General features: G+C 32.0%; 1 protein-coding gene across 1 annotated transcript; it reads left to right on the top strand.

Annotated features, from left to right (window-relative positions):
* The first annotated feature begins 228 nt into the window (after positions 1-228).
* Ehbp1 (Eps15 homology domain containing protein-binding protein 1) lies at positions 229-16794 on the top strand. The gene is made up of 18 exons (XM_011499944.1): positions 229-712; positions 6844-7051; positions 8058-8239; positions 8957-9168; positions 9429-9567; positions 9881-10111; positions 10676-10865; positions 10946-11112; positions 11425-11656; positions 12355-12378; positions 12526-12678; positions 14011-14103; positions 14218-14331; positions 15041-15235; positions 15518-15649; positions 16004-16221; positions 16378-16566; positions 16678-16794. The coding sequence occupies exons 1-18, from the start codon at positions 609-611 to the stop codon at positions 16757-16759; spliced, it is 2865 nt and encodes a 954-aa protein (XP_011498246.1). The 5' UTR covers positions 229-608; the 3' UTR covers positions 16760-16794.
* Positions 16795-23564: the final 6770 nt, after the last annotated feature.

The raw sequence follows: 23564 nt of genomic DNA, 5'->3' as shown, positions 1-23564 counted from the left end.
ATTCACGTAAAAGCCAAATTCGCGCTATAAATTTGCATTCCATTATTCAAGTACGCGTATTGTGTTGCGCTCGGGGGTATCTATCGAAACTCCTGTCACTCACTCTCATTCGCATAAACTTGCGCCGTCGAGATATTCTCGAGACAAGGGAGTATGAGTGAGAGAGAGAGAGAGAGAGAGAGAGAGAGAGAGAGAGAGAATTGACGAGCATTGATGTTTCAGCAACTATGGAAAATACGTTCAAGTCGAGCGTACGCCGATAACAAGATTCCCAGTGGCTTTCTTCCTGCTCGAGTGGCCGACATCCGAGTTCCCGGAACTCACCACGGCACAATGCTGGCGAGGACATTGCGCGAGGAAGGAGGTGTGATGGGTGGCTAAAGGAGCCGTTAAGACAAGAGAACTTTCGATTCGCCTATCGATTCGGCCCGCGTTAAACGGCTGCTCGAAGAAGCGGTATCCCAGAGGGTCGCCAAACCCACGCACCCTGAGCTATTTATAGTGGAACGCCATCAACGACGACGACGACGACGACGACGACGACGACGACGACGACGACGACGACGACAACGACAATAATAGCGAACCTCGGCTTAAACAGCTCCAAAATGAGCTCTGTGTGGAAGAGACTTCAGCGAGTCAACAAAAGGGCTGCCAAGTTCCAATTCACCGTATCGTACCACGAGATCACCCTTGTGACGACTACCAGGTGGTGAGTTAGCCGACCCAATACGTCATTAGCCCAGCGACTCTGTTTCATTCTCACATTCTCCTCCCAAATCATTGCTCATCTACGTAATACGTGAACATTTAGCTTTGATCTTTCCTATCGTCGCTAGTAAGTGCAAATTAACCGTTATGATAGCGTTAGCAAGTTATCGCGTACGAATGATTATTTATTATTATGAGCCTACAGTTGTACGAAAGTAGTTGCGCACTAGAGTCGTTGTAATTCAATGCAATGCTAGGAAGAAAAAATCAGCTGGATATAATAAAAAATGTTATGCTTGGGATGATCGTTTAAGTGCTCGATTATTTCATGAAATCCGCCTAGAGATTTTTCGTTACTTCTTAGGCGCGAGCTGCCAATCACGTTGAATTAACAAAACTTTCATTTTATCAATTACTCTTGCGCGATAATGATATTTTAATTGATAATTGGGCGGGACGATTAACAATGTAATAGTCGTGCCTCGGTCGCTGTACATGTGCACATAAGCGATAACAAAGATATGTGGCGTGACCATGTGTAATTGGCGAAAGGATTGCCTTGAAATCTGATTTGTAAATCGTGTGAGAAATCGATCGATCGATCGATTTTTCGTTTCTTCTTTTTCGTTCCCCCTGACTTTAATAATACTAGTTGAATTCTTTATTTTGACGTTGCACGAAAATTATTCTACAATTTCTTAAAAAAAAAAAAAAAAAAAAAAACTAATGAAATTTGTTCACTTTATATCACAATGTTCATTATTAGTACAAGCGTGTGTAAAATTTTATAACGTTTTGCCAAAAAAAAAAAAAAAAAAAAAAAAAAAAAAAAAACAAAACAAATCCTTATAAATTCGTGATTATCTTTGTTCCCTTTACCGAATCGAGATATCAAATTAATTTATCAAGCACAATTCAACGTGCGATTATTACACGTTTAATCGAAGGAATTATTCATTTTAATACTATAATTAATTATATTTACGTTTTTAACGTTTGCAAAATGCACATCATTCTCGATTTCGCCTTAATCTACTGTCAAACATAATTGAAAGTTTTTAAAATTTTAAAATAATAAGCTCTTGTATTTTAGACTACGGCCTTTTGAAATTTTTCTTTTAGTTCTCTATTCTTCATTGTCATTTTAACATGCCATTTCATTATTATTCAACAAATAATATTTTCATTCTTCAATTAACTCAGTGTAATGAAAATATTTGATTAAAATACATTCCTTAATTGGAAATTTACGCGTTAAAATGAAAGGAAAAGGAAAAACGTATATCTTATTTAATTATTGACAGGTACTGTGTGAACCCATGAAAAAATGAACTGAATATTAATTAAATATTGCACGAAGCAAGTAAATTACTCGATTTATTCTTACGAATACAAGAAATTATTATCATTCGTGCATGGGGTAAGTGAACTAACTACTCGAGGAAAAGGGAACGAACTAACGCAAACGAGACACGAATGCACGAGCAATAGTGGGTTTCCTTTTTTTATTCATGTATCGCCTTTTGTATATTCAACGGAAGTTTGAGGTGTGCGTGTCCACGCGCGAGCACACTAATATTAAAATTACGAATGGACAAAATTTGTCCAAATGTCAACGAATAAGAGAGAACTTGTCGTGGGTTGGCTATTGAAAAATTCTGTTATTTCGATAATTGTATAATTTTTAACAATAACTTCAAATTATCCTTTCTTTATTAAAAAAAAAAAGTCTTTTTGCGAAGAGTAGAAAGTAAAAAAAATTTAAGAGAAAAAAAATAAGCCATATATTTCTGACGGTCCGTTGTAATTTTACAACACTTCAATTATTGCGAATTGATATGCAATATCAATTATCATTAGTAATGTGTTATTGTTGTACAAAGACATTTTTTACGAACAGAAGACGTATAACGGATGTGTTTTTACTGTTTTTACCTTTTTCTTTTTTTTTTTAATCTTGTTTTGTCTTTTTGGGTTTTTTTTTTTTTTTTTCTTTTTCTTTTTCTTTCGTTTCAACTTAATTTCGATTTTATAACCTCCAATCGTATATAATTATAATGAGAAAGGTATATCATAATTTGTAATGTAATAAATAATTGACGCGTTATTCGCCAGGAGTGACTTAATTTTCTTATGTAATGTGTCCTAAACGCCTGATGAAATTTTGTCTAAAATACAGATTAAAATTAAATTATAATAATAAAAATTTGTTTCAAACGCCTAATTGAGAAAATAATGTTTATCTTTTATTATACATTTTAGTTGTATAAATAATGTTGTATATAATTTATGTACATTTAACGACACTAATATTTTGTATAAACGTATAGATGCGCACATGGAGGTGAAAATGGAACTTATTTATTTAGAATTTTTCATTACCTTGCATTTGTCCCTTTCTATTTTCTTATAAATAATAAAAATGCAAATGTATTTATTATCCATTATACGTTAAACGAAAACTTTTTAAATACGTATATCGATATTGTGTTTTGAGAGGTCGGTGAAACTTGGTAGAAATAAAGTTGAAACTTTATTCTATATTCTTCGTCTTATAAGCGATCTAAAAATGAAAGCGAGAAAATGTGCTCGCGAGTTATACTTTTATAAGTATTACGGTCGAAGGAGGGAAAGGTATTGCTGTTTCTTCATGTTTCCGCGTTCTGATTTCGCTTTTGTTCAGAGAAATGATTAGTCAAATACACCTACAACGAGTGAATTTTTTGTCACGGCTTTCCGCGAAGCTATTTTTGTTAAAATGAAGGCTGTGAATCGTTTTGCATATTTCTGTTTTGCTTCGCGTCGAAATACAATAATTAACGTGACGCATTTTCCTTACGATATTTCCCGCACTACGTGAATTGTAAAAGGATAATAGTATTTGTATTACTTGCATCACTGTGTTTTCCTTTGAATTCATCTAATATTCACGGCCATTCGGTCATTATTTAATTTAATGCTAGTAACAATGATAATGCTATTCGTGATGATTATACGTATCTCAATTTGTATTAGCTCGGGTTCTTATGTTTCTAAAATATTCTACGTGAAATGATCAAACTAATTCGCATTGCTTTTCCTATTATATCATCTCGAAATAGTCTCGTAAAATTGAAGTAATAAATATTTTATTGCAATAGAAGCAAATACGCTTGCAAGTGGCGGGCCGATTGATGGACAAAAATATTAAGATTTTAATAGTAAACTTTTAATTAAATTTTGTCTCCAATTACATTAACAATCGCGAGATCGTGCGATATAAAAATCTTTAATGAATCATTTTCAATATGATAAATAATTTCATTTAGATTACTAAGTAAGTTTTCTCATTAAAACTCCTTCGACAATAAATTATTTTAGTGAAATAAATATCTACATTTCAGTGATACACGGCGATAAGCTGCCTTTAATTTAACGTAATTTAACGTAATTCTAATTCTAATTTAATTTAATTTAATCTACGATTGCTAGAGGCATGAGCTAAATGTCACGAGGTACGTTAAAGTTCTTCATTGTACAAACATCTTTGAGGGACATTATTCTTTTATGGAACAAAGTATTATTCAATTACAGTCATTGATTAATTAATGTCTGGATGATGTGTCATACGGTATGGCAATGACATTCTCGGTAATGCTCACCTTCCTAATGCATTCGAGTCTATTGACATTATTATTAATGAAATTTATTATAATAATTTTGGCCGAGCATTTTTATTTTCAAACGTACCTTACAATTTTACTTAAAAAGTGCAAGAATACTGTTTTTGTTTCGTTTGTTTTGTTTCGTTTTTGTTATGTTAAAACCGGATGGCATTCCGATAAAAGATAAATTTCGAAAAATTTATCACCGTAACATATAATGCTAAATTTATTATTGATTTTCTTTAATTATATTTATTGTACCTGCTAGTTGCCTATGTAAATATCTGAATATGTTGATTTTATATAAAATAGACGCGATATAGAATTAACGTTATCGGGAGCATATAATTATTATGTGGTAGTTTAAAAAAAATTTTCCTTTACATTATGTTTGTTTATGTTTGTTTGTTATGCTTTACGATAAAATTATCTGCATACTTTTAAGTAAATTAATAGATCGTGCAGTTATTTTTAATAGGGTCAGAGCAAGTTGATAGTTTAGAAAAGTATCATGAACATTCTTTTGCGGTATTTATGCAGCGTAATAAAAATCAATATAATTTAATCGATAAACAACTATTGGTTAACATAGAATCACATGAATGAGTAAGTTTATACGTTTGACCTACAATACGAGAAGTATTATAAAATTTATACAGAATGGATGCATTCGAAATATTATTTGCATGAAAATTTCAAACGTAATTGAATGCGTTTGAAGCATCTCTGCCGTCCTCAAGACTCACTCAACCTTTATATACTCCAAACCATATCTCTCTCTCTCTCTCTCTCTCTCTCTCTCTCTCTCTCTCTCTCTCTCTCTCTCTCTCTCTCTCTCTCTCTCTCTGTACCAAACGCAGCACCACCAAAACTCATGCACACGCCCAACCATAACAAGAATATTATATCGCGCGCGACGTTTGAACCTCTCAGCTCCCTTTCGTGTACATGTCGACTGATAATAGAAAGTATTTGGCACACACACGTTGTGTTACGGATCATACAATGATCCACTTTTTTTGAAATAGGTACGTTCGATTAGCAATCGAAGGCTCGTGGGGTATGGATTTTCGCAGCAAAACTAAGTACGTGTAAAAAAATGTTTTTTTCTTTTTTTTTTTAAGAAACCAAGATAAGCGAGTCTCCTTCAATATTCCCCGTCTTCTCGTATTCGAGTCGTGCGACTCGACTCCCCCCCCCCTCCCACCCCCTGCCCCTGTCACCTGTGCCATTCGTCGGCGGCTGATACGGGAATCCAAAGTTTGCTGAGCGCACGTCCCTCTTAAGGGATGCATTTCTTCATTCCCCTTTCACTGCGCACACTTGTTCATCGAGCTTGTCAATTTGCTGAATCATTGTGTCGGATTTTATTTTGCGGCTTATTAAGGCTTATTAGGCCAAGCCGAAATCATCCGACATTCTCGAGAAACTCTTGTTTGTAGAACATGAATATTTCTTGAAAGGAATTTCGAATAATAATACAAATAATAATAATAATAATAATAATAATAATAATAATAATAATAATAATAATAAAGCGCGCTTCGTTTTAACCTTTCGTGTCAAGCACATTCGTATTTTTAGAAATAATTGATACTTTTATAGAATTATTTTTTGTATACATATTGATCATTGCTATTTAATTATGACGATGTTAATATTAAAAATCAATGCGAAATCTTTTATCTGTGCCAAAAATGTAATTTAATTTACATTCGTTCTTATAATATTTTGACTCGAGTTCGGGAATAAAGGGAAACTCTGTTAATTAGTATTCGATTTAATTTTTTGAATTTCGAATAAACTGATTTAAATTATATTTGTCCTACAGAGAAATTATTATTGCACTGATTTTTAATATAAAAGCCAATTAACAAGAATTTTTATTTTTATTTCAATTTTTATATCAATGAGAAAATCTCACATTAATACGAATATTATATTTACATAAACAATACGCGTAAACATTACTCGTTGTATTTTCAAGTACGTCAATAAATTGTGCAAATTATAGAAAATTTATAATTAATAATTAGAATTAACATGTACAACTTTATAAAGCTTACAGGCTTTTATAATTAATTTTGATTATTTATTGTTACTGGCACATAATCCGTAATTTTGAAGTTACTATCAATATAATCATGTTGTAAATAATTATATGAGTTTATTTTTAAAAGTATAATCATAAAAGGAATAATAGAGATATTCGTTAATAAACGAAATATCGTATTGCAAAGAAAAGCTTATAAAAATATGAGGCTCAAGCGATAAAAGCTGCGCGCTTTTTAATCTTACAAAGTGCAGGCATCACCTTTAACGTTACATTAAAAGAAAATTTACGACGATAGCGATTTTACTTGACTATCATTGGCTAAATGTACGCTTATAAACCGCAACAAAAGCAAGTTCGAGTAGAAATAATAATATAAAATTTCGCGCAATGCCGTATAATCGTTAGCTTAATCGTGTCACGTGATATGCACAGGAAACCGAACAAGTTGAGCGTTGTATGGACGAGACGGAGCCGACGGGTGAGTTCCGAACCCTTGGAATGGGAGCCAAGCCTTAGCGATCCTCTTAAAGGGACGATTCACTGGCCGGTGCCGGACAATCACACGGTATCCGTAACCCTTTTCAAGGATCCTCGGACCCATGAGCTCGAGGACAAAGACTGGACCTTCGTCATCGAAGATGTAAGTTAATCCGCTTATTTAATCATTGTTCTTCTCTATTCCCGTCAGATTTATTTATTTAATTTTAATTGATTAATCGTGTTGCCGACGAGTGTTTCTGAGAGAGTAACGTCACTAGTATTTATAAAAGTATTAATATTATGATCTAATTGTATAATGAAGACATATCGACTTAAAGCTATGGTACCCGTGAATTTTAAGACTAATGCGACTCTATATGTATTTCTTCTAAGGATGATCTTTTTTCCTTATTTAATTTGCAACAAGAACTCATTACAGTAAAATAAATATTGAGATAATTAATGAGAAACGTAAATTTTATATATAATTTTATTTATATGTAAATTATGCTAAAACATAATTTATTGCTTAGGTTATAAATTACACGTTGTAACAACAACAACAACAACAACAACTACTACTACTACTACTACAACAGCAATAATAATAATAATAATAATAATAATAATAATAATAACAACGCTTAAGTTTAACAAGTTTAAGAACCATTTAAATTAGAAATGCAACATTGGAAATCAATGACTGACATTGACATTATGTTATTATTGAGATTTATCGTGTTGTATAAATTGTGTTCTATATATTTTTATTACTAAAATGAGGAAGCGCAGATGTAAGATAAAAGTTAATTTTTACTTACGCAAATACTGTGCGTTAACTTTCTGCAGGGGGGGAATGTAAAAAATTTCATAATAATTTTAATTATTATAGCTGTTGATATTTATTTTATGCTTTAAATATAAATTAACCGTTTAAATTAAAAGATGTGTATAAATAAACATTTTATCATCCTACGATATGAATTTTAAACTCTAAATAAAATAAAATCTCGAAATTGATTATGCAAATCTATTAGGCAATAAAATCTTATTAAGTTAATTTCTTGTAACACACTTGTAACAACAATAGAAATAAACATTTTTCCCTTATATTATATTATTATCTGTCCTTTTGCACCTCTCACTCTCCGTATCTCGACAAACAGGTTTCATCGACGGGTAAACGTCGCCATGTGGCCGCCCTAAATGTAAACATGAAGAAATATGCAACTCTTGAATCTAGTCAACATCAGCTTAATTTAGACTTAAAACCCACTTCGAAGAAAATTGTCAGCGCTAAATTGGAATGTACGATGTCATGTGTCTTCCTTAGGGAGGGCAAGGCAACGTAAGTGAATGACTGTTCTTATCAATGTTCTTATTAAATATAAATGCACAAAATTTTCTTTTTCAGCCATTGTTATTATTATAAACACCAGTATTTTTTTTCTTTATCCGGCAAACGTCATATAATTTTTTTTTTGTTTTTTTTTTTGTTTTTTTTTTGTTTTTTTTTTCTGTTTTTTTTTTCTGTTTTTTTTTTCTGTTTTTGTTTTAACTGTATACACGGTTTGGATAACTTTTGTATTATTGGTATTAAAGATCTTTTTTTCATCTCAGAGACGAAATATTTTCTTAAATGAAATCGTACTTAAATGTATTATATTTATTGGCAACTTATATATTAAAAATTGAAAATTCACATCATTTCAGTATGTTTGTATTATATTCGGTATTTTAGTTATATACATGTAATAATTACAATTACATTTGTAATATATTTAAATTAAACATGAAATTGTGAATCGTTGAGTTTGATTTTCTAACATTGGTGTGTATTTTCATTGAATTATTGTAGACAAAATTAAAAATTGGATAACCCAAATGAATCCATATAAAAATATTGTACGGAGCAAAATTTTACCTTTAATAATATTTCAAATTTACTTATTGTTATTCATTGATTTATTGACTTATATTAATCAACGTTATTCATGGCGATTATAAATATCTTTTCAACCGAATGGAATATCGGGTACTTATGAAATCATTGAAATGTTATTAGGGACGAAGACATGCAGAGTATGGCGAGTTTGATGTCAGTCAATAACAACAGCGATATTGCGCCTCTCGATGATTTTGATAACGAAGATATTCCCGAGGATGTTGAGGATGCGTCCATAAGGAATATCGATGAAATATTGGATATTTCAGCCCAGCTAGATTTAATGACAAGTAGCCTTACGGGAAGCGAGTATCCCAGCACTCCAATAAGTGGTTGGTATTCAATTATTTATCAAACTTATGCGAAAGAAATGTTTCTTTACGGATAAAATATATAATTACATTCATTTATTTACTGCTGGAAATTCTTATAAACTGGCCAATAAATAGTAAAAGATCAAATAAAAGATCGATATTAGCTATTGTTCGTTATGCTTATATGTAATTTACATGTATTTTTGGAAAATGTATGTGAGAATTTTATATTCAAATGTTGGACTCGTATGTAATCAATCGATTTTTTATTCGTGAAGTGGCAAGCTTATCGAAGGACGAAAATACGCCAACCAATGAAGAACAAAAGCACATTTCAAGGGATAGTAGCTTCAACCAAGATATCGCTGGCATTATTAATGAGAGGCCCTACGTTAAAAGTGAATCGATGCTAAATGAGTAAGTATTTATCTTTGCTCGTTAACTTGTATTTATAATTTCATTATGTACTCGAATTCCATTTAATGACGAAATTTTATAAAAATGACAATGTTTTTATAAAAAAAATTTATCATCCGAATCAAGCCCCAGTCGCTTAAGATATTAAAAACTTAATTTAAAAATGGATAATGGAATTGTATTTATGGAGTTCATTAACGGATGTATTAACAAATTATATTTATATAACATGACAAATGTATTAATGAGTACAATCAGTCAGGCTAAAATTTCGCCAACAAATATATGTATTAAAATTTGCCTTCATCCACAGTAAAAACTCGGAACACAATGTGCAAAGATTATCATTGCGACCATTGGATCTCAAGAAGTCTAATATGCCTACCCATCGAATGAGAGATATTACTCCTGGCCAAGATTTACTCGAATGGTGTAAGGAAGTTACCAAAGATTATCCTGGTGTTAAAGTAACAAACCTAACGACGTCCTGGCGCAACGGGATGGCCTTTTGTGCCGTTGTTCATCACTTTCGGCCCGATCTCATGTGAGTAAATTGTGAGATATTTGTTGGATAAGTAATTTCTTATAAATACAGGATACATTTGTTTTCTTAATAATTTATGTATTATTATTGAATTATTAGAAACTTTGAGGATTAGTGTTTGCCAATAAACTATTAGATAATTAAATGGAACATATTAAAACATGTCAAATTGAATCTGTCAAATTAATTGAAATTATTTAATTGAAAAAAAATATCCATTGATCAAATAGTTTTCCTTAATTATCATAATCTATTGATGTAATATAATCTATTATTATTATTATTATTATTTTTTTTTTTGCGCAATAATTAATTTTTATAAAACAATAAAATTTATTGTTTCGAACAATGGATTAGAAAATAAAGTGGATGATGCGTTTAAGCGATGTAAAATTGGAACGAACATTTTCACTTCTCTCCCCCCCCCTCCCTCTCTCTCTCTCTCTCTCTTCTGCTAAGATAATAAACACACTCTTTACGTTGATATTAGTAATTTGATGTTATACTTTATAATAATTGCAGTAATTTCGTTATATTAAACAACATTGCTCATATTTAATGTAGTGACATGGATTCGCTTCTGTCTCACGACGTTAAAGGTAACTGCAAGAAAGCGTTCGATGCTGGTGAAGCCCTTGGTATACCTAGAGTTATTGAACCCGCTGATATGGACATCCTAACTGTACCCGACAAGCTGGCCGTGATGACATATTTGTATCAATTACGAGCACATTTCACAGGTCACGAATTAGAGGTAAGTCTACATCCGATTACCGTTATTCAAATTCTTCCAGCGCATTGTAGTATACGCACACTGTCTCTTATAATACTCAGGTACATCAAATTGGCAAAACCACGGATGAATCATCTTATATGATTGGGAGATTTAATACGGATAATCATTCGGACGTGAGTGTACAGTTATTCGGGCAGGAGATTATTAATTTAAGAAAGAAGGAATTTTCGGAACAACGAAATAATAAGCTCGACAATAACAGACGGTAATTGCGTTATTTTATCCTTGTACATTATACGTTTATGATAAAGACTATTGCTTGTTTATAATAATTATTAACATTCAAATCGATATCTGTGTGTATTTATTTATAAACAAAAAAAAAAAATAAAAAAAAAATAATAAATTAAGTAAATGGAACATTAACGTGACGTAGATGCGTGTACGTAGATGTAACGATTCATTAAATCGTTCACTTTCTTTAATCGATGATAAATTATTTCTCATGTTAAACAACTCAAAAAATCTATATTCACTTTAAATTCGTTGCCTTAATTAAATGAGTTTGTATTTATAGCTCAAATCCATTTGATTGCAAGAAAGATGATGTAAATGTAGAGTCATTGAAAAATAAGTTGCATCTTAGCTTGAGCATGGATCAACAGGACGATCAGTATAACAAGGAAAGATCACCTTCCAGCGTAAAAGATGTCAAAGATATTATTCTTGCTAGTTCTAAAAGTATCCTCGGGAAAGTATTATCTCCTGCCAAAGAAAAATTTGCCAAGGAGCATATAATGAGAGAGAAGGTGAGCTCTTATTTATTTAAACATTTATTTTATTCAACTTACGTTATGATATGGATGGGGAATTATTATTATTATTATTATTATTATTATTATTATTATTATTATTATTATTATTATTGTTGTTGTTATTTTTTTTTATATGACTTAATAGAAATAAATGTGAATGTGCCTGTGTGAATAGGAATTATAATAAAAGAGCTATAATAAAAAAAATTCTTTTCTTAATCTGAATAGGCTTTATAATTAGATTTATTTGAAAGAGAAATTGAATAAAGCTAATTCAAACGCAGTTTCTTTATTACATTAATTTTTTTTTAATAAGTATGAGATTTATGCAAATTTTTAAAAATATATTTCAAAATGTATGCTGAAAATATTTATTAAAACTTTTTAATCACCATATATTAATTTACAAAGATCGAGCAATAGAAGGATCTAAATATTATGAAATTTTTGTTTCCATTAGATAAAGTAATTATAAAATAAAAATGATAGATTAGGTAGTAGAATGATGGATTGAAAAGATTGAAAATAATATTCATATTTAGAAGTAGAAGTGAAAATGACTCGCTTTCTGAAAATTTTTTAAACTCTACATGAAAGACGTAATAATTGTACGGAATGATGCTACAAAAATATTGTGAGCGAGTGAATATTTTCATCGGCAAAGCATCAAAATGAGAAATAATTATACGTAGAGTAAGTCCCCACCGCAAGCTACGGTACAAATTCAGCAGCAGCAGCAGCAGCAGCAGCAGCAGCAGCAGCAACAACAGCAGCAGCAGCAGCAACAGCAGCAGCAGCAACAGCAACAGCAGCAGCAGCAGCAGCAACAACAACAGCAACAGCAACAGCAGCAGCAACAGCAGCAACAGCAACACCAGCAACGACCTATTCTAATGACACGGCGACAGTTAACAGATCCATTCGGTTCTGACGATGAGGAAGAAAATATTCAAGTCGTCGAGGACAAGTTATCGCGGTCCATTTCCATCACCAAAGCGCAAACCCCCGTACGAGACGTCAGTATGCATGCAAAAATGCAATCTTGCATGTTATGTACCGTTCGAGATTTTTACTCACACTTGCACTGTAGTTCGTTTTTTCTTATTTAAGCATATTGTAGCATTTTTATGCAAATTTTTAATCGTGCCATAAGCAGTAATTAGATTGCAATAGTTAGCTATCCTTGCCTGATATATCTACTTTAATATATTCAATCGAAACACTTTGTATAATTCTTCAATACATTCAATTCAACAAATATAAATATTAATCCCAATAATTTCTTTACAAGCATCTACCGATTACTTCATATTTTACTCAATAACTTTAATATATAACGAGTTTTTTATTCGTGGCATAAATTTCAATAATATCATCAAGCATTTGGAAGTTAAAAATTTCATAAAACCTGATGAACATTAAAATTGCAAGAAATGTACATAACAATTATAATTTGTGATAAAGCTCGTAGCATGACGATTGCCTTGTTAATGTAATATTTTTTAAACATTAATTATTGCAAAATCTACCCAACAATCGTAGATATTATTTGCTGACATTAAGAGGATTAAAATGAAATAATTCATAGAAATTCGTATAGAGGCCGATATAAAGGCGAAATATTTATTTTGTATAAAAAAATATTTCATACTAAAGATATTGAATGCGACAATTTATCTAAACGAAATATTATGCATTTGTATTATATGTTTGGAAAATTCGCCAAAAAAACTTGCACAGTCTTGAGTGTAAAATATTGCATTTGCCATTGTAGACAAATGTATGGTAAATATTAACAATGATTAATATTGTTAAATTGTTGTTGTTGTTGTTGTTGTTGTTGTTGTTGTTGTTGTTTTTATTTTTATTTTAATTGACTTACATAGAAGCCATTTTTTGATTATCAAATTATTCAACATAACGCATAATTATAATAATACTTACAATAAGTAGAAGTCGTTAAAACAATCGAAAACCATCAATTTTGATTCTATTTTTATTCTTTATTTGATAAGATTCGTAATGTGCGTGCGCGTGTGAATATCGCTTGATTATTAATTTATTTAAATTTTTATAAATTTTTATATATATTTTATATTAATTTTAATATTCATTATGTACGTATATACTTTTTAAAATTTCTCGTGCCTCTTCATTTATGTTTAACAATCCATATATTTTAAGTTTCAATCAATGAATCGCAATAGCTTAATAATAAAAAGTTGGAGTGATTTCGAATAAAAGCAGAGTGAATTGTCGTGGCACGAACGTGGCAATTGCGAATTATGTTAAATAAACGAGTCGAATGAAATTCCCTTAGTATATGAAAAGGAGTTATTTTCTTTTAGGATTCCCAACATTCGACGGACCGAGGAAGTCGCGGAAGCTCCGAGTGTCGAGGCGTGTCGCCCTCGCATGATGAACAACACCGAACGCAACACGTAATTGACTTACTAAATACGTCCTTTGTTCTCCCTTTGACCTTTCGTTATGCATTTTCACAATAGACTCGTAGTGTACAGTATCACTTTAATAATTGCGCTTTTACGTAACAGCCATTAGTAACTCGTCACGAGGAGCTTAGAGAAAGAGCCAGGCAACTTTTAGAGCAAGCTAGAAATCAGACAAAAAGCACTGGTCTTGGCTCCACTGGCGCAAGTCCCGTTGAGGTTTGTTTTCGGCTAATTCACTCCTTCATATTTTTCCTTTCTTCTTTTTTTTTTATTTTTTTGTTTTTTTATTTTGTTTTTTTTTTTGTTTTTTGTTTTTGTTTTTGTTTTTGTTTTTGTTTTGTTGTTGTTGTTGTTTTTTTTTTTTTTTTTTTTTTTTTTTTTTTTTTTTTTTTTTTTTTTTTTTTTTTTTTTTTTTGGTTTTGGCTCACACTGTATAAGTAGCATGATTTTTCGAGACATTTTGCATGCTTTTCAGCCGAAATTCTGATTCGTTAAATTCATCACATTTATTATATGATAAACATATGTGGATTAAATTCATTTGTAAATGATAATTTTCTTTTAAAAATATTTTTATTCTTATTTGTCATTTTAAAGTGGATTTTATTAAGCTTGTAAAATAATAATGTCACAACATTCTCAGAGAGCTTAACGTAAGTTTAAAATACTTTTGAATACTAATTTGAGCAAAAAATGTAAAAAAATAACCAATGTTCACTTCTAAAATAATTACAATAAGTACATATTTACTTTATTATTGTTGCTATAGTATTAGATGTAATTTTTATAACTGAACTTGACAATTGACAATTGACAATTACAGTTGTAATGAAATAAAATTTTATAAATAATAATGATAGCATAAATACGTTAGTTGGGTGCGTGTACGTAGTTGTATCCTATTGTTGTATCCGATTGTTTGCAGAATAACGAAGATCGGCAACAGCAGTTACGCGAAAGAGCGAGAAAACTGATAGCTGATGCGAGAATGGGCGTTTCTATGAATTCTAGTCAAATGAGTGATGACAATACCAGTGATAGACGGTCTATCGATGATCAGAATAATAGTCCCCGAAGAAGTATGACACCCTCAACTCCTGGTGATAGAATCAGTGTCAAGGTAATATCTCTCTCGCTCTCTGCCTATTTTATTTGTAAAATATGAATAGTCGACAAAAACTTGTAATTAATTGAAATGAAAAATTCGTACTTGATTTATCAAAATTTCATGCACATACGCATTGTAAAAGAAGTTAATCAACACTTTATCACGAGTATATATATACAAGATATGTATTAATAATTAAATTCAAACATTGATTAAATTCACTTATTTATTATCAAATACCTTTGTTTAACTATTTTCATAACAAATTACATATAATCTATTTTCTAATTACAGTCTGAATACAATGGCAATATTTTGACAGAAGGGGAAAAGAAACTGGGTTCTCCACTCTATTCATTTTCCAAAATTATGGAAAGAATATCACCAGAAAAAAGTCCTGATGGCGGTCCTTATACTCGGAGAGGGGTGATTATTTAATTATACTCTTGTGATTTTATAATATCAAATTTGTTATTAATATTATTTAATTATTATTAAATTATTTTGTTTTGTTTTGTTTTATGTCTTTGTTATGCATACATTTATTTCATAAGTAAATAAATGCATTGATCCAACTAACATTCAATATTTTTAATTCTTCAGTCTATAAATATAATTTTTGTATCAAATTGCTTATATATATATATATATATATATATATATATATATATATATATATCATATTATTCTTATTATCAAAAGTTCTTTGTGCAATGATTCTTTTTCAACTTCGAGTGAAATTGGTAAAAGCATTATGAGTGAAGTGTCGTGTAATTACAGTTGGGAAAAGACATGCCAACATACATTCAGAATGAATTGGAAGCCCTCGAAAGGGAGCAGAGCCAAATAGACGTACAAGCGGGTAAACTTGAAAAACAATTAAGGGCAGCGATGGAAAGTGACAATGAGGAGGAAACGGAAAGACTGATGTCATTGTGGTTTACTCTTGTGAATAAAAAGAACGCTCTTCTTAGACGTCAAATGCAATTGAACATTCTGTGAGTCATACGTTACAATTATTGCTTATTTATTTATTTATTTATTTATTTTACCCAACGTGTGATATTTACATCCACTAAAAAGTTTAAGAGGTCAATGATTGAAAAAAGCAAATCATTCGTGATAATAATTTGAGTAATTACGCGTAATTGCAGTGAGAAAGAGGATGACTTGGAAAGGAGATTTGAACTATTGAATCGTGAATTGAGGAGTATATTAGCCGTCGATGAGTGTCAAAAGACGAACGAACAAAAAGTCCGGGAAAATCTTTTGCTCGAAGAATTAGTATCCATAGTTAATAAACGAGATGAGCTTGTGCATCATTTGGATACTCAAGAACGAGCGTAAGTAATGTCCCAGTAAAGGACATAGTGTTATGGACTAGTTATTAATGATAAGAAAAATTACATAGTCAGCGTTATTAATCATTTTTTGCTTTGTAAACGACGTTGCAGAATCGAAGATGACGACGAAATAGAACGAAATTTGTCGAGAGCCGGATTAGCACAACGAAATAAAAACTGCGTTATTCAATGAGAGATCCGAGCCTTGTTTTAATTGTTATTTAAAGGATAAAGGTAATAATAATGCAATTTTAATTCTACCATTGCTATTGTTGTTGTTGCTGTTGTTGTTGTTGTTGTTGTTGTTGTTGTTGTCGTTGTTGTCGTTGTCGTTGTGTTTGTCATTGTTGTTATTGTTACCGTTATTTTCAGATCCCGAGTTGTTGTTGTTGAGTTGCCAAAGAAAAATTGTATGTAGCATTGAGTCATGGCAAGGTGCGCATGATCATTGGGATTCGACCGCAGCGTTCAATCGTTCATCGTCACCGATTCCATTAACTTGTCGATCGATCGATTTTATGCGACAGAATAGCCGCCAAGAGGTTTACGGCTTTCGCTGCATCGAAACTGTCACCAGTAGATAAAAGATTGAGGCGCCGCAATCGGGACCGACAATGTGTTCCCCTATTCCGCGTGCGTTTGGCGAATCTCGTTCGCTCTCGATCCATGCCGCTTATCGAGGAAGCCGCGTTTTAGTCGGGCCAGCCTTGGAGGTCGGGCAGGAGAGAGACGCCGAAGGCCCTTCTCGTATTATTAGATATCCGTGTAATATGACCGTCAGTAGCCAACTGGTTGTGGTCGCCATGACCAAGTGCGACACTTACCGAGCATCGAAGCAACCCGCTTTATGCTCATGTAATAATCGTGAAATAATCATTCGGGATGTATCGTCTGATACCATCCCATAGAGATTTTAATGAGATAAGATGGCACGACGCATAGCGCGCGTGCTGCCAATAGCGTGAATATCGTTCGCTTGGCTATTAAAATTAGCATTCGATGCTAAAACTGGGATCTAGATCCTATGAGTAGCCAACTCGCGCTTTCTCCCATAAGCCACGACAGTTGAATAGTGCTTGTAGTAAATAGATTAAGCGTATTAATATTGTTTTATAACTTGTAATCGAACTTCCTATTGACATTTAATCTGATCTTCTTCAGTTCCCAACTTCAAACTTATCAACGCGATTTTCATACGACAACCAACCAATGTTGCCCTTACACATAATAAATACCTTCGATAGAGATTAATCATCGATTAAATGCGATTAGATGTGGATGTGGATCATTGATCAACTCATTTTTCCCTTTCCTTTACTATTTTATAAAATCTGAAATTACTTTAGGAATATGGCTTTAAGCTACGAGCCCTCCATTATCATGGCAATATTGAATTAGTAATTGTAATTGTCTCAATCAAGTATACTAATTTACCTTAAATGTCCGTTAAAACGACGTAACGTCACGCTCTCGAGATAAAGGCTTCGTTATCCAATGAAATAATAATGCCAAGTGATTATCGCCGTTTAAGGAGGTAATAGGCTCTTAATAAAGACTGATGCGATTAATATGGCCAACTTGGTGCGTGTCACGGGTTCATCTGCTGGATATTCAATGTCGTACCAGTGACGGGTCGTTGAAAGTATTGGTATGTCTCTTTCTAGCCACGAAATCGATACATTTTATACACGACGTTATCGAACATATTGTGATGGTTCTTAATCGAAGAAGAAGAAGAAGTAGAAGAAGAAGAAGAAGAAGAAGAAGAAGAAGAAGAAGAAGAAGTAGAAGTAGAAGAAGTAGAAGAAGAAAACAAAACAAAACAATTATTTAAGTAAAAAACAATGCTCGCAACACTATAAGTTATCGTGATTTAAATTTACAATAAATTCAGTTATTCCATGTGTATTGAGAATTGAATTGACACGAAAAGCATTTCTCGTCATAATTTATTCATTATTTAATTAAAATGGCTAAACGTTGCTATTACTAAACTAATTGACTCTATATTATTTAGATATAGAGTCAGTTATGGGAAGTATTAAAATATTTAACAAACGGAAATATATCGCGGAGCTCTTTTGGCCATCTATGCGAGCGACCTAGTGATGACATACAATACAATTAGCGCCTATGAGACCTTTTGCTAACGTCCTTTTCGAATGGAATCTCGAGAGTGGCTGTTATATCGTCAGAGAATCGGACAAACGCATCGCTTGGGACACGGCCTCTGGGATAAATAGCATATTCTGCAATAAATTGCAATAAAGTGATATACGAGTGGCGTTTTGATCGAGCGAATAGAGACTCGATCGAAGTGAGCTTTTAAAAATTATTCCGAATCGTATCTATATAGCAATAATGTCATGGATAACGATAGACAGATCGTTTGTTTGTAAAATTATTGATACCCATTGTGAAAGCCAACATCGCTAGACGGATCGTAAAATCATACAATATTCGGATAGAATCGGAATTATGTTGAAGCAAGTATTCGACGAAACGACAATACTTTCGCCGACTCAATTGACGATCATTCGAATTAATTAGCCTATCAAATATAAAGGGAGGCGCGCTGGTCGCAACGTAAGTACACACGAATCTTCACCGTGCGGGAATGTGCCGAGGCCATTCAAATTAATCAAGTGAAAGCTTCTAGCACGCGAAGTAGGTCAAATAGCCAAAAGCGGCTCTCACGGGTAAACTAAGAAAAGAGTGTCTTAGCTCCATCAGGCATTCTTCTCAAGCCGAATGCTCTCATCTTCTAGCTCGCACTATCGTGCACAAAGCGTCATTACACACGGTATATATTATTCATTGACGCGCGACAAATACGAAACAGACGTTATGCTCTTATTGATTGTGCCTGATTGGGCCATCGATGTAGTAATGTGGTATTGAAGAACGCCCTTCGTGTATGAGCTAATAACATACAACATTTCTAAGATTTCTACTCGACGCAACAGCACGAGAGCTTAACTCAACAGGCAATCAACGAAAAGCTTTTTAATTTTTAAAATCTTAATGCTTAAATACAATGTCTTCGTACACGATACATGAGCCAAGTAAGTTAGCATTAGGTAGCGGTGCACTACTATTAAAACACCTACATTCGCGCGAGTGGATGGTTATGATGTCATAAGTCAATTAGAGATTACCAAACTAAACCGCGAATAAGGTGTTTAGATTTTGAAAAGTTTCTGCATATTAAATCACATACTCAAAATTGTGCCATATTTGCGTATCGTTTATAAATTATACTTTTCAATAGTCTTATTTATACTTTTGTCGGCAATGACAATGACAATGATAATGGTAATGATAATGATTACGATAGCAATAATTTGAAATTGGCAGCGGAAGTCGAAGCGCGGGTGCAATGTATTCTAAAAAGGTTATATTTTAAATACTGATTTTATACTCGATAATTAGAATCTAGGCTTGCTTTATTTTTGTGTGCGCGTGTGTGTATATTATATATATTCTGATAATAATAATAATAATAATAATAATAATAATTATGAATTTATAGTTTTTTTTTTTAATTATCTTTATGGATTGTTGTTTAAAGGTTAATTATAATTTTATATAATATAGTGCTGGATACTTTGTAGTTTATTATTTGCGTCCATCAAACATATTAAAAATAATATGTTTACACAAAAAATTACCAAGAAAAATGTCAAGTGATTATTTAATAATTAATCAGAAATTTTACTAATTTTCTTCTCGCAAATAATCAACGTTTTTCATAACTATTTTGCGCGTTATGTAACGACGCGTTAAATTTGTATTTAATGTTATATTGATTTGTGTGCCAATCGAACTGATTAGAGAAAGTAATATTTGTTCAATGAATTAAGAAAAGCTTTACATCTAATGTAACTATTAATCAATATTTTTGCTTGTAAAATTTTAACATACTAGATGAAAAAAGAATTATGTCTTTTCTAATATCAATGAAGATAAAATGATATATCAAACTACGCATTTTCTTGATAATTTTTATTATGTATGTATTTGTTTAATACCCAATATGTATGTATATAATGTTAATGATAATTGGAACTATGTCAAGGAGTCGTGCTTGGAGGATCGTATTCATCGTATGTAAAAATGCGTCGTATGGCATTACTTTTGCGAGATGTGGCGCGCTTATAAATACCAAATTGGCGATTATGACGTTGCAATGCTGTAGAAAACTGAAAATTTTTTCACATTTTGCGCCCATCGATTCACTTGCATTTAGTTGCATGATTGTTACTATAAAAAAAAAAAAAAAATGACGGCTTTTTGCGCGTTTTTCGCATGCCACGAATACCGTCTTACGGGGCAAGGTTGATCGATATCGTTCATAATGTCAACTATGAACAGCACTGGGAGCATGTGGATCAACCCCTATAATTGTGCATACCCCGTCATTGCATAAATGATAATAGCAATTACGATAGCCGAGTGTCGTTAAACCGTTAAACACGAATCCATCAAAATCTTACGATATGGAGAGGCAGTGAGATGAAATGGGACTGTTCCTCGTTGCAAACATCAAGCTTAATTAGAAAAGCACGCGGTAAATATTTCAGCGGACAGTTGCGACGTAATAGTGCCATAAAAAAAAAAAAAAAACAAATAATTCGTATGGGGCATATATTGCCCCATACGTCACCATTCCAAATATTCTTCTTGGCCAGGTAGCTTAGGTAAAATAGGTAGCTTTCTTATCTTCAACTGCCGATATGGTATTTTCTCGTGTTTACAGCGATTCGTAGGAAGAATGAAGATGTTGAAGCTTTCAGAGTCTTGTTATCTTCGTTCTTGATCGACGTTTCGATCGATATCAATTGGCCATGCCTGTAAAACAGTAATATTCACGACACGTATAAATGTCCGCGTGTTGATAAGTCCAGATTCTAGATAGTTGCGTGAAGCTATAAAGCCGATTGTCCTTGAGCGGTGTACTCTTGGTATCTCGTCTCTGACTTTATTTAAAACGGTGTGTTCGTTAACGTCGATATTATTTATCGATTGTCTCCATCTGTGCAAAATTTGAGGTTTTCGAGTCACTAGGGTTGTAATCATTAGGACTATTATCTATCCATACATGGAAACCACCACAATCAACGTAACGAATGAGAGAGAGAGAGAGAGAGAGAGAGAGAGAGAGAGAGAGAGACGTTGAGAAATCCATGGTACTTAAGAAGAAATCGTTCAACATATTTCGCTCCACTTAGAAAACACATGGCACGGTTGCACAGTTACGGCTGTGTAACTTTAGCAAGATACAGGGAGCGTCGACATTTGAATTTTTATCGCTAATCGCTGTAAACACTAGCGTGAGATGACAAGATAATAATAATCTTCCTGCAAGTTCTAAAGCTTGCAAATTCATTTAAAATTTGATATGCACTTAACAATAAGCGGGTATCTAAAGGTGCGGTTTTAAATGATATATATCACAAGCAAATTTCACGATGGTGCAACTACTTGAAATAAAATGTTAACCAATAGTGAAGATAGTTGTCTATTTTTCAGTTATCTGAGTAGGTTTTAGATCGTTAGAGACGGCGCGACGTTTATTTCATACGCAATATAGTTCCGTGCTTTAATATATATATATATATATATATATATATATATATATATATGTAACTTGGTGCATATTAGTTTGCACAGTGCATAACCGAGGAAAACTCGAATGCTCCATTTTCTGTGTTCATCGCTTAATTAGTCGCCAAGAGGGCGGAGTGAAGTTATATAAAGGATAATCCTCAAGCGCAGTATCCTTCGTTGACTTGAACAAGTCGAATTATTATATTCTGAGAAAGATATCGTGAGCTCACTAATATCACTCTATCGTGATGTTGGTATATAGATTGTATTACGTTAAAAAAAAAAAATAAAATAAAAAAAAAAAAATAATAAAAGTAAAATACGACTCAGATACAATGATTATAGTACAATGATTTTAATAATCAATGAGAATTATGTATTTAATGAGACAAATTGTTATAGAGAATTGTTTGTGCTTTTTTACGTTAAGTTAGCCGTTAAGTTGACGATGGTAAATCGTTAATTTTATCGAGGAAAAGGACGTGACAACTTTCATTACCTTAAAATACACTCAGTTCATAATACGAATTTAATAAATATGTAATTCATCTACATAATTAAATAATACAAAAATCAATTTGATTAAGATTTTTTATAGTAAAATTCAACGATAATGGCCGTTTGCGTTGAATTAGTATGCATAGTTATTTGCACTGCATAGCATTAATAAAATATGAATTAATAAAATATAATAATTATATGAAAAACAAAAAGTGCCTGTTTTTGACGTATAAAGCAAGCTGTCGGTCAATGAGACAATACATTTGAATTTCTGTAAATTCTATATTGTCAAGGCAATTTGCGCTGCATTTCCATGACAACTAATAGTAGCTCAATTATAAGCTCAAGCACGCTGATGTACATAATAGAAGAGAAATTTTTAAACATTAGCTCACTAATTCAGTGCCTATGATAACGGTTACATGTACACTTTGTCAATAATGTAAATTAATTTTCTTTATCTTTCACATTCTTTGTTTTGTAATAATACAGCTTGCCAGTGTCGAATAATTTATTCCGAATGCAGTTATGGAGGAGGATATGTTGGCAATGGCGATTAATTCTGTATCGAGAGAATTAAAAACTGAAAAAATAAACGTAATTGTAAAGATTTTATTGACATTATGCAATGTTTATTAATATAATCGAGGCTCAATAAAAGCACCATATAAATTATTTACACCAAATTTTCTTGTTTCCTAACTGAGAATATTAGCGAAGTATAACGAGTTTTTACACTCTATATAAACAGGATAATAACTGAATGTCCTTGATTTGATAAATCGGTAGAAATATATATATATATATATATATATATATATATATATATAACTTATTTAAAATTAATTTCAATATGTACATAAATATTGATTAAAAGTGGTAAAAAT

The sequence above is a fragment of the Ceratosolen solmsi genome, unplaced genomic scaffold, assembly GCF_000503995.2.
Source record: "Ceratosolen solmsi marchali unplaced genomic scaffold, CerSol_1.0 scaffold41, whole genome shotgun sequence".
Lineage (NCBI taxonomy): Eukaryota > Metazoa > Arthropoda > Insecta > Hymenoptera > Agaonidae > Ceratosolen > Ceratosolen solmsi.
This window is presented reverse-complemented; position numbering and strand designations above follow the sequence as displayed.

Excerpts from the sequence above, each read along its gene's own strand:
- Ehbp1 (XM_011499944.1), top strand. The coding sequence starts at position 609 with ATGAGCTCTGTGTGGAAGAGACTTCAGCGAGTCAACAAAAGGGCTGCC. Across the intron at positions 9,169-9,428 it reads TCCCAGCACTCCAATAAGTG|TGGCAAGCTTATCGAAGGAC; the intron begins GTTGGTATTCAA and ends TTATTCGTGAAG. Across the intron at positions 12,379-12,525 it reads AGTCCCCACCGCAAGCTACG|CAACAGCAACACCAGCAACG; the intron begins GTACAAATTCAG and ends CAGCAACAGCAG.